The 13,725-nt window shown below is 43.2% G+C and overlaps 2 protein-coding genes across 2 annotated transcripts in view; one reads left to right on the top strand and one right to left on the bottom strand.

The window, feature by feature from the left end:
* TSPAN7 (tetraspanin 7) overlaps window positions 1-13,725 on the bottom strand; it is a 192,600-nt gene that overhangs the window by 73,705 nt on the left and 105,170 nt on the right. The gene's annotated exons all lie outside the window — the stretch shown is intronic.
* The window catches only part of LOC125642608 (uncharacterized), a 32,242-nt gene continuing 31,363 nt past the window's right edge, over window positions 12,847-13,725 (top strand). Inside the window, exon 1 of the mRNA XM_048864229.2 lies at window positions 12,847-12,972. Coding sequence (XP_048720186.2) covers window positions 12,847-12,972 — 126 coding nt within the window. The remainder of the gene's footprint in view (window positions 12,973-13,725) is intronic.

Here is a 13,725-nt window from a genome sequence, read left to right as displayed (position 1 = left end):
CTTTTCAGTAGTTTAGCTGAATTGCTATCTATGTATTAAAGTCCCAGAAATGTTAATGGGATTTGCAAACATGTCAGTGAGAGAACAGACCCATACACGGTTAAGTATTTCAGACCCATACACGGTTAAGTATTTCACACTGTCAGCCATTCTATACAGAAGCACTGAAACGCTCCTTCCTCTTCTTGCAAGTCTAAGAGAAAAACATTGGCAACTGTCCACATCTCAAACCAATAGCTGTATTTGGATATGAAGCAACCCTATCAGCAGGCAGTTACTCTCAGGGTGAAAAGGTGACTGCACTCCAAGTTAGAGGGGTAGAAAGGTAATGGTGGGGCAGCTACAAACAAGGGATCACATTAGGAGGAAAACTTCTCTCTCAACATGCTCCTAGCCCTGCAAAGTTTGGTATGGTATCACAGTGCTATTGTGATAATGGCCCAATAGCATCCCATTTTGTTTTAAAATCCCTCTCCAAAAGGACAAGCCATCTCAACATCTGACATTCCCCATCTACAAATATTATTTCAGACAGTTTATAATCTGTATTTAAAAGAGCAATTTTCTGTTGCAGCCACAGAAAAAAATAAGTGCGTGCTCTCTCTCTCTCTAAATCCCTGGCACAAAGGCCACCTGATGGAAAATTTCAAGTCCCTGCTTCAAAGCATGGAGCTGCTAGAATTTCTTGAAGAAAAGGTTGCCACAGGGGGGGGGGTGGGTGTGTGTGTGTGTGTGTGTGTGTGTGTGTGTAGACTGACAGTTAGCATGGAAAATGTCAGCCTAAATGGTTAAAGTTTGGCAAAGTTATTAGCAACTGTAAACGGGGTGTTATAATGGAAAGTGTTGGGCAACCATAACAGGCTGCCCTATAAGCTCCACTAATAATACACAAAATATACAACTCAAACTCCCTTTAAAGAAGAGTCAGGTATGCTTGGACAGCTGTAAACAGCCACCTATAAGCTTTATATCTATCTCAGGTTATCAGAGAGACCAATTCACACCTTATAGCTCATCAGAGGCTGCAACTCCATGGGTGCTCCAGGGCTGGAGCCCCCCTGAAAGAAAATAGTGGATGTTAGCACCCACCAGCTTTTCGGCGGCAGGTGCTGGGGGGAGGGGTGGAGCAGGGGCAGAGCAGGGGTGGACCGAGGGTGGGGCCTTGGAGGAAGGAGTAGAGCATCCACCCAGAAAAATGAAAGTCAGAGCTGTGTAGCTCATTGTAACAAATTCATCTGGGATGCTAGTTACATAGGTTCCCAGGTTAGACCTCTAAGAATCAATACCAACTTTAAAACCCACACTTTCAAATTAACAGCTATGCAAAATATTCTGCTTTAATTTTAGACATAGTTCAATCAAGTAAGTGTTATGTGCAGGTATAGAAAAAGCTGTCCAGTTACATAGTCTTTGCAGTATTTAAGATTTTTCTAATAATAGAATAGAAATTTCTTAGGACAAAGGCAAGATGGGGGACAGAAGTAATACTGACTCTGTAAAATTACACTAATTTATCAGAAATAATTATGACAACAGCCATTACTCTATGTCATTTGAAAAGCCCTTAGGAAAAGTCCATGAATAAAAACATTACATTACCAAGTAAAGGGGATTATTATGGAAATCCTTAATGGTGTTGGGAAAAAGGTAGGAAGGATCATTCGCTTAGCATTAAAAGACAAAACAGGAAACATGGTATGCATTACAAGGGCAAAGTTAAGGTTGTCTGTGTGTTGCATTTCTATCTGATCATGTCACTTATTAAAAGGTTTGAATAAACATTGTGTATTCCATATATTGTTGGCTGTCAGTTGTATATTCAGCAGGACTTAACTGTTGATTCCTGGATTTTTATGTTTGTGATCTTGGCTGCTTATCTTGAGCAGCTTTAACTGTTACACAGCCTACTGGTTTTGGCTTTACGAATTATGGGTAAAAATTTTTGAAGTTCACAAGCGACTTTTGTGCCTAAACTTTTATGGGACTTAGATGCCCAAATCACTTGGTTCTTTTGAAAGTTTCATCCTATACACACAGAATATGGCTGCATTAAAAAGTCAACATTTCACAACACTTGCCACATAATCGTCTCCAATATTCCACAAGGTATTTCCTATTCTAAGCAAAGGGAATGCTGCAATATCTCAGACAGGCTGTGCATCAACAGTCTGCTGATGTATACTTGGGTGTGTTGTCAGGTATTAGACTAAAAAGCAAGGGTTGAGATTTTGCAATCCTGCTCCAGGATTTAGTCACACAGCTCCCCTTGAAATTAATTAAATCACCTAGTCAGTTTTGAAAATCTCAGCCCAGCTGCTTTCCACCACCTGAAAAGTGCTCCACCAGTCTATGGATGCAGCAGTTTTCACTATCACCTGTGGAAGACTAATATTCCCCGAAGAACCATCAAAAGGTCCAGGAAGCTGCTTCTGTCACAGCACTGAAGGATTTATCACCTTTCAAGCAATTCCCCTTCAAGTTAGTCCCCCAGGGGATCCTGGCCATCCGTTCCCTGAGGGAGTCGAAGTCTGCTTTCCTGAAGTCCAGGGTCCGTATCGTGCTGCTTACCTTTCTTCCCTGTGTCAGGATCCTGAACTCAACCAACTCATGGTCACTGCCTCCCAGATTCCCATCCACTTTTGCTTCCCCCACTAATTCTACCCGGTTTGTGAGCAGCAGGTCAAGAAAAGCGCCCCCCCTAGTTGGCTCCTCGAGCACTTGCGCCAGGAAATTGTCCCCTACGCTTTCCAAAAACTTCCTGGATTGTCTATGCACCGCTGTATTGCTCTCCCAGCAGATATCAGGAAAATTAAAGTCACCCATGAGAATCAGGGCATGCGATCCAGTAGCTTCCGTGAGCTGCCGGAAGAAAGCCTCATCTACCTCATCCCCCTGGTCCGGTGGTCTATAGCAGACCCCCACCACTACATCACTCTTGTTGCACACACTTCTAAACTTAATCCAGAGACACTCAGGTTTTTCTGCAGTTTCGTCCAGGAGTCCAGGAGAGCTGGCTGTATTTCAAGGAATCCCTGTTGAGGTTACAGGGACAAACCATCCCGATGAGTCGAAAGAATAGTAAATATGGCAGGCGACCAGCTTGGCTTAATGGTGAAATCTTAGCGGATCATAAACATAAAAAAGAAGCTTACAAGAAGTGGAAGGTTGGACATATGACCAGGGAAGAGTATAAAAATATTGCTAGGGCATGTAGGAATGTTATCAGGAGGGCCAAATCGCACCTGGAGCTGCAGCTAGCCAGAGATGTCAAGAGTAACAAGAAGGGTTTCTTCAGGTATGTTGGCAACAAGAAGAAAGCCAAGGAATGTGTGGGCCCCTTACTGAATGAGGGAGGCAAACTAGTGACAGAGGATGTGGGAAAAGCTAATGTACTCAATGCTTTTTTTGCCTCTGTTTTCACTAACAAGGTCAGCTCCCAGACTGCTACGCTGGGCATCACAAAATGGGGAAGAGATGGCCAGCCCTCTGTGGAGATAGAGGTGGTTAGGGACTTTTTAGAAAAGCTGGACGTGCACAAGTCCATGGGGCCGGACGAGTTGCATCCGAGAGTGCTGAAGGAACTGGCGGCTGTGATTGCAGAGCCATTGGCCATTATCTTTGAAAACTCGTGGCGAACCGGGGAAGTCCCGGATGACTGGAAAAAGGCTAATGTAGTGCCAATCTTTAAAAAAGGGAAGAAGGAGGATCCTGGGAACTACAGGCCAGTCAGCCTCACTTCAGTCCCTGGAAAAATCATGGAGCAGGTCCTCAAAGAATCAATCCTGAAGCACTTGCATGAGAGGAAAGTGATCAGGAACAGCCAGCATGGATTCACCAAGGGAAGGTCATGCCTGACTAATCTAATCGCCTTCTATGATGAGATTACTGGTTCTGTGGATGAAGGGAAAGCAGTGGATGTATTGTTTCTTGACTTTAGCAAAGCTTTTGACACGGTCTCCCACAGTATTCTTGTCAGCAAGTTAAGGAAGTATGGGCTGGATGAATGCACTACAAGGTGGGTAGAAAGCTGGCTAGATTGTCGGGCTCAACGGGTAGTGATCAATGGCTCCATGTCTAGTTGGCAGCCGGTATCAAGTGGAGTGCCCCAAGGGTCGGTCCTGGGGCCGGTTTTGTTCAATATCTTCATAAATGATCTGGAGGATGGTGTGGATTGCACTCTCAGCAAATTTGCGGATGATACTAAACTGGGAGGAGTGGTAGATACGCTGGAGGGGAGGGATAGGATACAGAAGGACCTAGACAAATTGGAGGATTGGGCCAAAAGAAATCTGATGAGGTTCAATAAGGATAAGTGCAGGGTCCTCCACTTAGGACGGAAGAACCCAATGCACAGCTACAGACTAGGGACCGAATGGCTAGGCAGCAGTTCTGCGGAAAAGGACCTAGGGGTGACAGTGGACGAGAAGCTGGATATGAGTCAGCAGTGTGCCCTTGTTGCCAAGAAGGCCAATGGCATTTTGGGATGTATAAGTAGGGGCATAGCGAGCAGATCGAGGGATGTGATCGTTCCCCTCTATTCGACATTGGTGAGGCCTCATCTGGAGTACTGTGTCCAGTTTTGGGCCCCACACTTCAAGAAGGATGTGGATAAATTGGAGAGAGTCCAGCGAAGGGCAACAAAAATGATTAGGGGTCTGGAACACATGAGTTATGAGGAGAGGCTGAGGGAGCTGGGATTGTTTAGCCTGCAGAAGAGAAGAATGAGGGGGGATTTGATAGCTGTTTTCAACTACCTGAAAGGGGGTTCCAAAGAGGATGGCTCTAGACTGTTCTCAATGGTAGCAGATGACAGAACGAGGAGTAATGGTCTCAAGCTGCAGTGGGGGAGGTTTAGATTGGATATTAGGAAAAACTTTTTCACTATGAGGGTGGTGAAACACTGGAATGCGTTACCTAGGGAGGTGGTAGAATCTCCTTCCTTAGAGGTTTTTAAGGTCAGGCTTGACAAAGCCCTGGCTGGGATGATTTAACTGGGAATTGGTCCTGCTTTGAGCAGGGGGTTGGACTAGATGACCTTCTGGGGTCCCTTCCAACCCTTATATTCTATGATTCTATGAATAATACTTCCTGCTAGTTGTAGCCCAGGCCAGGATCTGCCCTCTACAAACTCTCGTGTGCAGTGCTCATGGCTGAATTGTCCTTCTTTCATTCAAGGTATATTTGCTATAAGTTCTTTAACAGCTGACACATTAAAAATGGATTGTGGGTATGAGGATCATCTTCAAACAACCTTACCAAACTTATTTTCAATTTGCCTCCTTAGTATTGTCCTCTTCCATGGAACCAAGCACTGTACATTGCTGTAGGCAAGACGTGGGACTGAAAAAGGTGACTCAGAAAGAGTGATCAATCCAAAAGAGTAATTCACTCTTTGCACTGAAGGTTTGAGAATCATTGCACTTGTACTAGGCCTGGCATGTCATGATACCAGACGATGACTCATTTAATTTTTTTTTTATTACCTCATTAGAATCAACCAGTTCTTAAAATAAAATTGGCATACGAGTTAACCAAATACATTTTCAATCAAAACAAACAATGCTGTTTATTTTTATTTATTTATTTTAGGAGGAGGACAAAACAGTGTTTTATTTTAGTCAAATCACACCACTTTTCTTTTTTAAACTGTTGTCAAAGTGTACCTACAATTTTCAATTACAGATCCTCTTTTTTGAAGGTTTGCTGGGAACATTACAACCTGCCTCCTTCGAACAACTGAAATAATCCCGCACTAGTATTCCAATTTAAAAAAAAAAAATCCATTCCAGCAAATAGTAAGAATACATGAAGTTACAGTCAACCAGACAGTTAAAAGGACAGCCATGGAGTCTTCAACAGTTTATTAGAAAGAATGTAGACATTTTTAAAAAAATCCCCTCTGCTCTTAACACAGATTGAGGTTTTTTCAGTCTTGTAATAAACTGGTCAACCAAATGCAATTTTGGGTTGCATTAACAGAGGCATAGCATGCAAGTCCCAGGAGGTGATTGTACAGCTCTACTCAGCGTCGGTTAGGCCTCAGCTGAAGTACTGTGTCCAATTTGGTCACCACTGTATAGAAAGAATGTAGAGAACATGGAAAGGATCCAGAGGCGAGCGACAAAGATGATCAAAAGCATGGAATGAAAGCCATATGAGCAAAGGCTGAAGGAACTGGGTATGTTTAGTTTGGAAAAGAGGAGATTAAGTGGGGACGTATAGTGGTCTTCAAATACTTGAAAGGCTGCCATTAAAAAGATGGAGAAAAGTAGTTCTCTCTTGCCACAGAGGGCAGGACAAGAGGCAGTGGGTTCAAACTACAGCATAGCAGATTTAGATTGAATCACAGGAAAAATTTCCTAATTGTAAGAACAGTAGGACACTGGAACAGACTGTCTAGGACGGTTGTGGAATCTGCTTCACTGTTGGTTTTCAAGAGGAGGCTGGATCACCATCTGTCCTGGACGGGCGGCGGGTATCGTAGGCACAGGAAGGTGTTGCCTTCCCAAACAACCTGATGCTCCTTCTTCCCCCCACCCATGCTCCATCCCCAGGCCCCATCCTGCCTGCTGTTCCCTGGGCAGGCAGGCTGGGGGCCATGATGCGCCCTGGAGCCACACCGCACCAGGCCACCCATCCTCCTGGCGCTGGGGCCGGGGCCGCGCCACCTGCCTAGTGCTGGGACATTGGGGTCAGGCCCAGTGGCGTGGCCCGGGGAGGCTGGGGCATGCCAGCCAGGGGTCAGGCCAGGCGGCGTGACCCGGGGCCACACTGCCTGGCTCTCTGGTGCTCCGGGGTCTGGGGGCGCTAGCCTGGGGCATTAGCCAGCGGCCACAATATGTGTGTGTGGGGGGACAGGGCTGGGGGCGCTGGGCAGGGACCAGCAGCCACAGTGGGGGCTGGGGGCTAGCGTCCCCAAGCCAGGGGTTCACCCACTGCCCATGGTCCTGGATGGTTTAGGCACAACGAATCCTGCATCTTGGCAGGGGGTTAGACTAGATGATCCTTGTGCTCCCTTCTAACCCTATGATTCTATCAAAAAAAGCAGACAATCCATCAGATGGATTTCCTTCTTTTTTAAACTAGAACTAAGAATGAACTATAGTTCTGCTAGGGTACACCACACTTTTTGTTCCAATTTAGATTTTTCTTCAAGTTTAAATTCACCAATATTTTTTCTTCTTACAATTCTTTAATACAAACTAATATAATACATCTCTAAAATAGATCACATTTTCCCAAAAGGTTTTCAGTTATTTAGCAAATATAGCACAGTATGTAAAAAAAAAAATGTAAAAAAAAAAATACTTTAAAAGGATGAACAAGTAGGCAAAAAAAACCCAGTGCTCCTACAAGGAAGACAATGTTTATAATATCACATCTCCTACAAAATAACCTGAAGACTTTAGTAATTGCTCCCACATGTGTACGTGTATGCTAGAATGTATGCAGAATAGGTAGTCTGTATACTGCTGAAACCCGAAGGGTATTTACACAACTAAAAGCAAGCTGTCAAGTCATGCAGTTTATACCAATTAAGATGGACATATTTTGGAATTCATCTGCTGGAGAATGCCCTCTCAATGCTGAGTATCCTTACTTTTGCAGCAACAGTGCTAAAATGAATTAAAAAAACAAAGATACACCCAAAAAATCAGCTATAGCTTTCACAGGACCCTCCTTAATGAACTGAGACAAATTCAGCCTTTATTTACACCTATTCTACACAACGAGATTGAAGACAAGTACAACCACACTAGTAGTCAACCTGATAGGATCTAAAACATTCTTCACAGTCCTCTCCGAGATCATCATTAGAAATGACAGTGCCCTGACGTGTGGGTGTGTGTCACACAATAAACGACTTTTCAAATAGGTACGAGAGGGCCATCCTGGTCTACTTCATATCTAAACCCCTGCTCTTCTGCAACTGGAAATCCGCAACTGGGTAGTCACCATGTTGGTGCTTGGCTACGTTGACCATCCTTACCCTACAGCTGTGAAATCTGTTAAAAACAGAGCAGTATGAGGCTGACGCATTCAAAGCCCCAATCCTGCAAAGACTTACATACACACTTGAAGTTAAACACCCAAGTAGATGCCACTCAACCGAAGGGAACTACCATGTGCTTAAAGATAAGTACTGTACGTGCATGGAGTCTTTGCAGGATCAAGGCCCAAATATCTGATGCAGCTCTCCTCAACTAGAAAAAAGGAGATCAGGGAACAGGCTGTACCTTGCAACACTTGGTAAATCCAATTAGGGATGGCCTACATAGCAGCTCTATAACTAACATGACTAAGGCAAAATCCTGGCACCCAGTGCTAGTACACAAAGGAAGTAAACTAAGCACTATGTTACAGTACTTTCAGCTTCACTGGAAACAGGAATAATAAAAAGTCCATATTTGCACTACCGCAGAAGAGAAATATGCCAAGGAAGCAATTTTGTTTTCAAGCTTCCACAGAAATGCTGCAATTAATGAAGAGCAAAAGATAAATATAACAAGTAGGCATTAAAAAGCCATGTAATGTATTTTAGAATAGCAATGAATACTAAAGCTTTAAACCATGTCTCCTGTTTAAAGATTAAAGAAAAAAATCACCTCTCCCTCAAAAAACAAGATTCAATTTTGAAGGGGAGACTGCTCAGTGGATAATCCAATATTAGTCTATTTACTGGCATTCAAAGATTTACCTTACTACCCTTCACGTTCACTTTAAGGCAATGTAATATTGGAAGCATTATACAAATAAAGTTTTACTCAGTTTGATATATGTCGTGAAATTCAAGTTTCTAGTATTGTTGCCTGTTATTCTTGCTGAAAGCTCCATCTATGATCTTAAGAGAGACTAGTTTTGTGCACCATCTTTCTTGGTCAATGCAAGGAAATGTATGACTGCATCAAATGAATGTATTAAAAGTTGTGCATAAGCAACATTCATTCCTGGGGATTGTCACTTTCAGACCACACTTATAATACACTATGTTACCTCATCAGCTTTTATCACACGGCAGTGATGGGTTGCACAAAGAGCAAGAGCACTAAGTCTAGTTCAAGTTGGACTTAGGCCTGGCTCCCAAAGCTGCCATCACAGCTGGTACTAGCTGATACTCATTGTTAGTCTTGGAAGACACACCAGAGACTGAATAGCAGGAACAGAGAATGAACTATTCAAGACTGCGGTACAATGGCATGGAAGCCTGGGGAATGTACAGAATATTATTTGCAAACAAAACCTATGTTTAGTGGCAGTTAAAGCTGCAGCACAACACATCCCATCCACCTAAAACCTTTCAGCCATGGGAAAAAAATTAAGGAAACAGACTTGTGCATTTCTTTCCACCTTCATACTGCCTTCAACACAGTGCCGTGCTCTGTATGACTTTCACTTCCATCTCCAAAAAGAAAAGGAGTTCTTGAGGCACCTTAGCGACTAACAAATTTATTGAATGCATCCGATGAAGTGAGCTGTAGCTCACGAAAGCTTATGCTCAAATAAATTGGTTAGTCTCTAAGGTGCCATAAGTCCTCCTTTTCTTTTTGCGAATGCAGACTAACACGGCTGCTACTCTGAAACTTCCATCTCCAGTAGATACTCAGAAGCGATACATACCTCAATGAATCAAATTGCTAATACAAAACCTCAACAGTGACCTCATGCTTTTATATCAACTATATCAATAGATCCACAAATCTGACTCATCTTCCATGCATTTGGCCTGTTATTCTGCGTTAACACTGGTGAGGTCAGTCAGGGAGAAGAGGCGCTGCACCTTCCTGCGGATTATGGGGAGAAACTGCACCTAATGAGCAAGAGAGGCCTGACATGCCTCAGTAAATTCTTGGGTCAGTAACATTTTATCTCCATTTAAAAGTTACTAAAGGAGATCAACCCTTTACATGTAGAAGAGATGACATAACCTGTCAGCTGGAGGGTGCTTCTGTGAAGGAGTCTGTCATCACGCCCTTCTTGAAACTGCACTTTAGTCTCATGGACTTTCAGATACTGGATATAACCTGAAGAAGCTGCGGCAGTAGAGTGCACATAACGCATTACACCAGTGTGACATCCCCCGAGGTATAATCTGGACTGTTGAACTGCAGTGTCCCTTTAACTCTCCAGCCCAGGGTGCCTTTTACATAGCTTTGCTAATGACAAGGAACCACTCCAGGCTCTGCTCACACACAGCCATTAGTACGTAAAGTGCTTCTGAGCAAAGTTAAATGAATGCTTGCCCAGTTGCTCATGAACTACATACAAGGTGATACCAGCAAATTCTTAGCCCAGCCTTGCACTGCAAGAAATGTACGTATTGTGCTGTCAATGCAAGCTCATTAATGGTTTGTCATTTTGTCAAAGGAAATGATTATGCACCAGTCTTTGTTAATCTGAGTAGAGAGTCTCCAAACACTTCAACCCAAAACAGTAAAACAAGTGTATTAACTAGAGAAAGACAGATTTTCAAGTGATTATAAGTGATAAGTCATAAAGATCAGAATTGGTTACAAAAGAAATAAAAGATAAACATGGAAGCTATTTCCTAAGTTTTACCAAGGCTAATAGTTCTAAAAGCAAAACAAGTTGTTGTAGAACTGATCAATGAAATTGTTTTTAATTGTTCACTTTGTATAAGTTCATAAGCAAAGTTTATGAATGAAACAACATTCATTCATAAAACTGGTTACCCCAATAACTGGCTAATTGAGTTTCACTTTCAATTCAATTGCTGCTTAATTCACTGAAACTTACACTGTTTCAACATTGTAACTTCTGTTCACTGTTTGCCATTCCCTACACTTGTCCATATTGTAACTCAAACTCCATTTTAACTTGTCCCAAACTCCATTTTAAAATGCTCACTCCATTTTTTAAAAGCTTGCTGCAACCTTCATTTTTGCAAAACCCTGCTGTAATCTTATTAGTTTAGTTTAGATGCATGAATGAGGTATGAATGGATGATGGAATCAACCTCCACCCCACCTGTCCTGATGAAATAAAGTGTAAACACCAACAGCTGAAGATGCAGACAACAGCCCTGACAAAGCAAGAAGAGTCCACCCTAAAAAGAAAGAACAAAAGTACAATTGAAGAAACATCAAAGCCAGGTCCCAGGCTGAAAGTCATGTCTGCAATTAACAGGTGATCAATCACACCGAACCCAGAGGCAGTGTGACACAGCAAGACCTATCGACTCTGGATTCAAACTAAAGCTTACAAAAAGGATGGGTGAGACGGAAGACTTTGGAGGGTAACATTCTGCTGCCAACATGGAAGGGCATCGGTGCATACCCAACAGAGACCCGGCTCTTCCCTGTGCCCAGCTTTCCTGGCCAGTTAGCCGCGACAAGCTACGAACCCAAGCCACAGACTCAAGCTACATTCAGGACTGGTAACTATGATAACAACCTTGCAGAACCTGTGTGTGTATGAATGAATGTGTGAATAAATATGAAATTGAATGGAATGTTATAGCTATAACTAACTGCTTACTATGATTCTTTCTGTATTCACAATAAATGTGGCATTTTGCTTTATCCCCTTTAATAAGATCCTGCTGGTTTTTATTTTATTGGTATAACATTGTCTCACTCAAAAGTTTTCAACAGTCTGTACAGGCTGAAAAATCCTCCAGGCCAGGACCACTCTTCCCCCAGTTCCAAAAGCTTCCTTTTTAGTTTCAAGTGAACTTGCTGCCATGAGTAGAGATGGGGGAGAAAAGGGGTGACCAGGGGCCTTCCCCCCCAATTATTTTATCCTGACCCTTTTCACTGGAAAAGTCCTTGCTGGGTCATGAAGTCAGGTAGTTCCATGGTGTGCATGAGCTGCCAACTATTCTTCAGGTGAATTGTAAATTTCTCGTTTGCAGCTCCCCTGTTGGTGAATCTCCGATTAAACAGGAAATGACCTTTTAACACCTAGCTGGCATGCCAGTGTGTCTTTGTCTTTGAGAAAATGGTCTGAGCGCATTACCTAGTACTACAGTACATTTCAGTAACAAACAGCAATGAGGTTCAGTAGATTATATGTTTTCAAGTGATATCTCACAAGGCATACTTTGTACAAAATATATGCTCACCATATAAAAGTGGTGAACATGGGGTACAGGGTGTCACAGCCAGCAGATGTGCCTATTGCTCTCTCCCTTCACTGGCAATATGAAGCATACCTTTCAACCTACAAACATGCCACTTGGGAAACCTCCAACCATGACTGCTATCACCTTGGCCAACCCCAAGGACTGAACCAATGACTTAATGAGCTAAGAGCATGAGTTTTAACAGCTTGTGCTAAAGAGCCAGGCTCACAACCTTACAGCTGTCACAAACACACAGACTCAGATCCTTTGTGAATCAGGCACAGAGGGGGAAGCATAACTCACTGCTCAGTGGGTTACATAAGCACAATGTGACATGACTGAAAGTAAAGTACAAAATCTGTTTGAAGAAGTATTTCTAATTTATGAATCACATGTTACCACACCACTCCCCACACGCATGAGGAGCAGGGTTTGAGAACCCCTTGATCTTCAGCTTCCTAGCTGAGGTTTTTACTATTGGAGCTACGGGAACAATTACTAACTCCCTGCTATACCAGCCACTGAAGGAGGGATTGTATTACACAACTGGGGTGGAGCGGAGGTTGAGCACCCCCCTGGGAACAGAGGAAATCGGCACCTATGCTTCCCCCCCTTCCCCTAAGGAGTAAATGAAGACATTCTCACCACAGCTCATCAGCTCTCAACTTAAAATTCAGTGGCTTCACCTTGGTACGCAAAATTACCCTTATGTCTGAAAAGTTATAAAACACTTTCTAGATGAACACTCCTGGTGTATAACCGATATGGTAGGAATCAGCACACCGGGAGCAATAATGAGGCCAAAGAACAGGTCTCAGAATGTTTCTGATTTCTTGCAAAAGGGTTACAAAGAAGAGTCAGACAATCCAGTGAAAAACTACCGAAATGGGGTGATTTTTGAACTCTTGTTCCTCTCTCTGTATCAACACATTTTTCATCAAACCACCATAAAAATTCAAATAGTGCTCAGGGTTTATTTTCCAGTAGTGATGACCTGCAGCTTTGCCACTCAAGTTTATGATTGTATGCAAGGTCTGAGTGAGGGTGGGTGAGCATGTGTGTGTTGTGCGGATAGATTTTTGTCAGTTTGTGCACGTGGCAGATGAGAGTTGTGTGCTGCGGAGAGGGGCTGTGTGTGTTTGGGGTTATTGTGGATGCTGGTTGTGGTGTTGTGTGGATGACTGTGTTGTGCTGGGGGATTTTGTGTTGATTTGTGCAGGTGGTGAATGAGAGGCTGTGCTGCAGTGAGGGGCTGTATGTGTTTGGGGTTACTTTGGGTGCTGGTTGGGTTGTTATGTGGGTGGTTTGAAGAACTGTGGCAGTTGGGCCAAATAATCCACCATCTGTGCAGGCTCCTGCATACAACCAATGAAATTGTTGGATGCAAATTAGCTGCAGAGTAAGAGTGGTGATTGGTTGAGTTACCTCTGACAGCCCAATGATCCAGGACTCTTGGCATGACATAGATACATGCCTTAGTGTCACACGGGTGTAATCTGTAATATCAAAATGGCTGAGAGCTGAAACATTGGACAGTAACAGACTGTGAATCCCAGTGGTGACTGAACCTGGTGATATTCTGAACAAAGAGAGACCTCAACCATGTTTATAGTTGTTTCCATCGCTTCACTTGGACTCAGATA

Source organism: Caretta caretta, chromosome 1 (assembly GCF_965140235.1).
Source record: "Caretta caretta isolate rCarCar2 chromosome 1, rCarCar1.hap1, whole genome shotgun sequence".
Lineage (NCBI taxonomy): Eukaryota > Metazoa > Chordata > Testudines > Cheloniidae > Caretta > Caretta caretta.
Note: the sequence above shows the minus strand (reverse complement) of the source record. Positions and strands in the feature narration are given on the sequence as shown.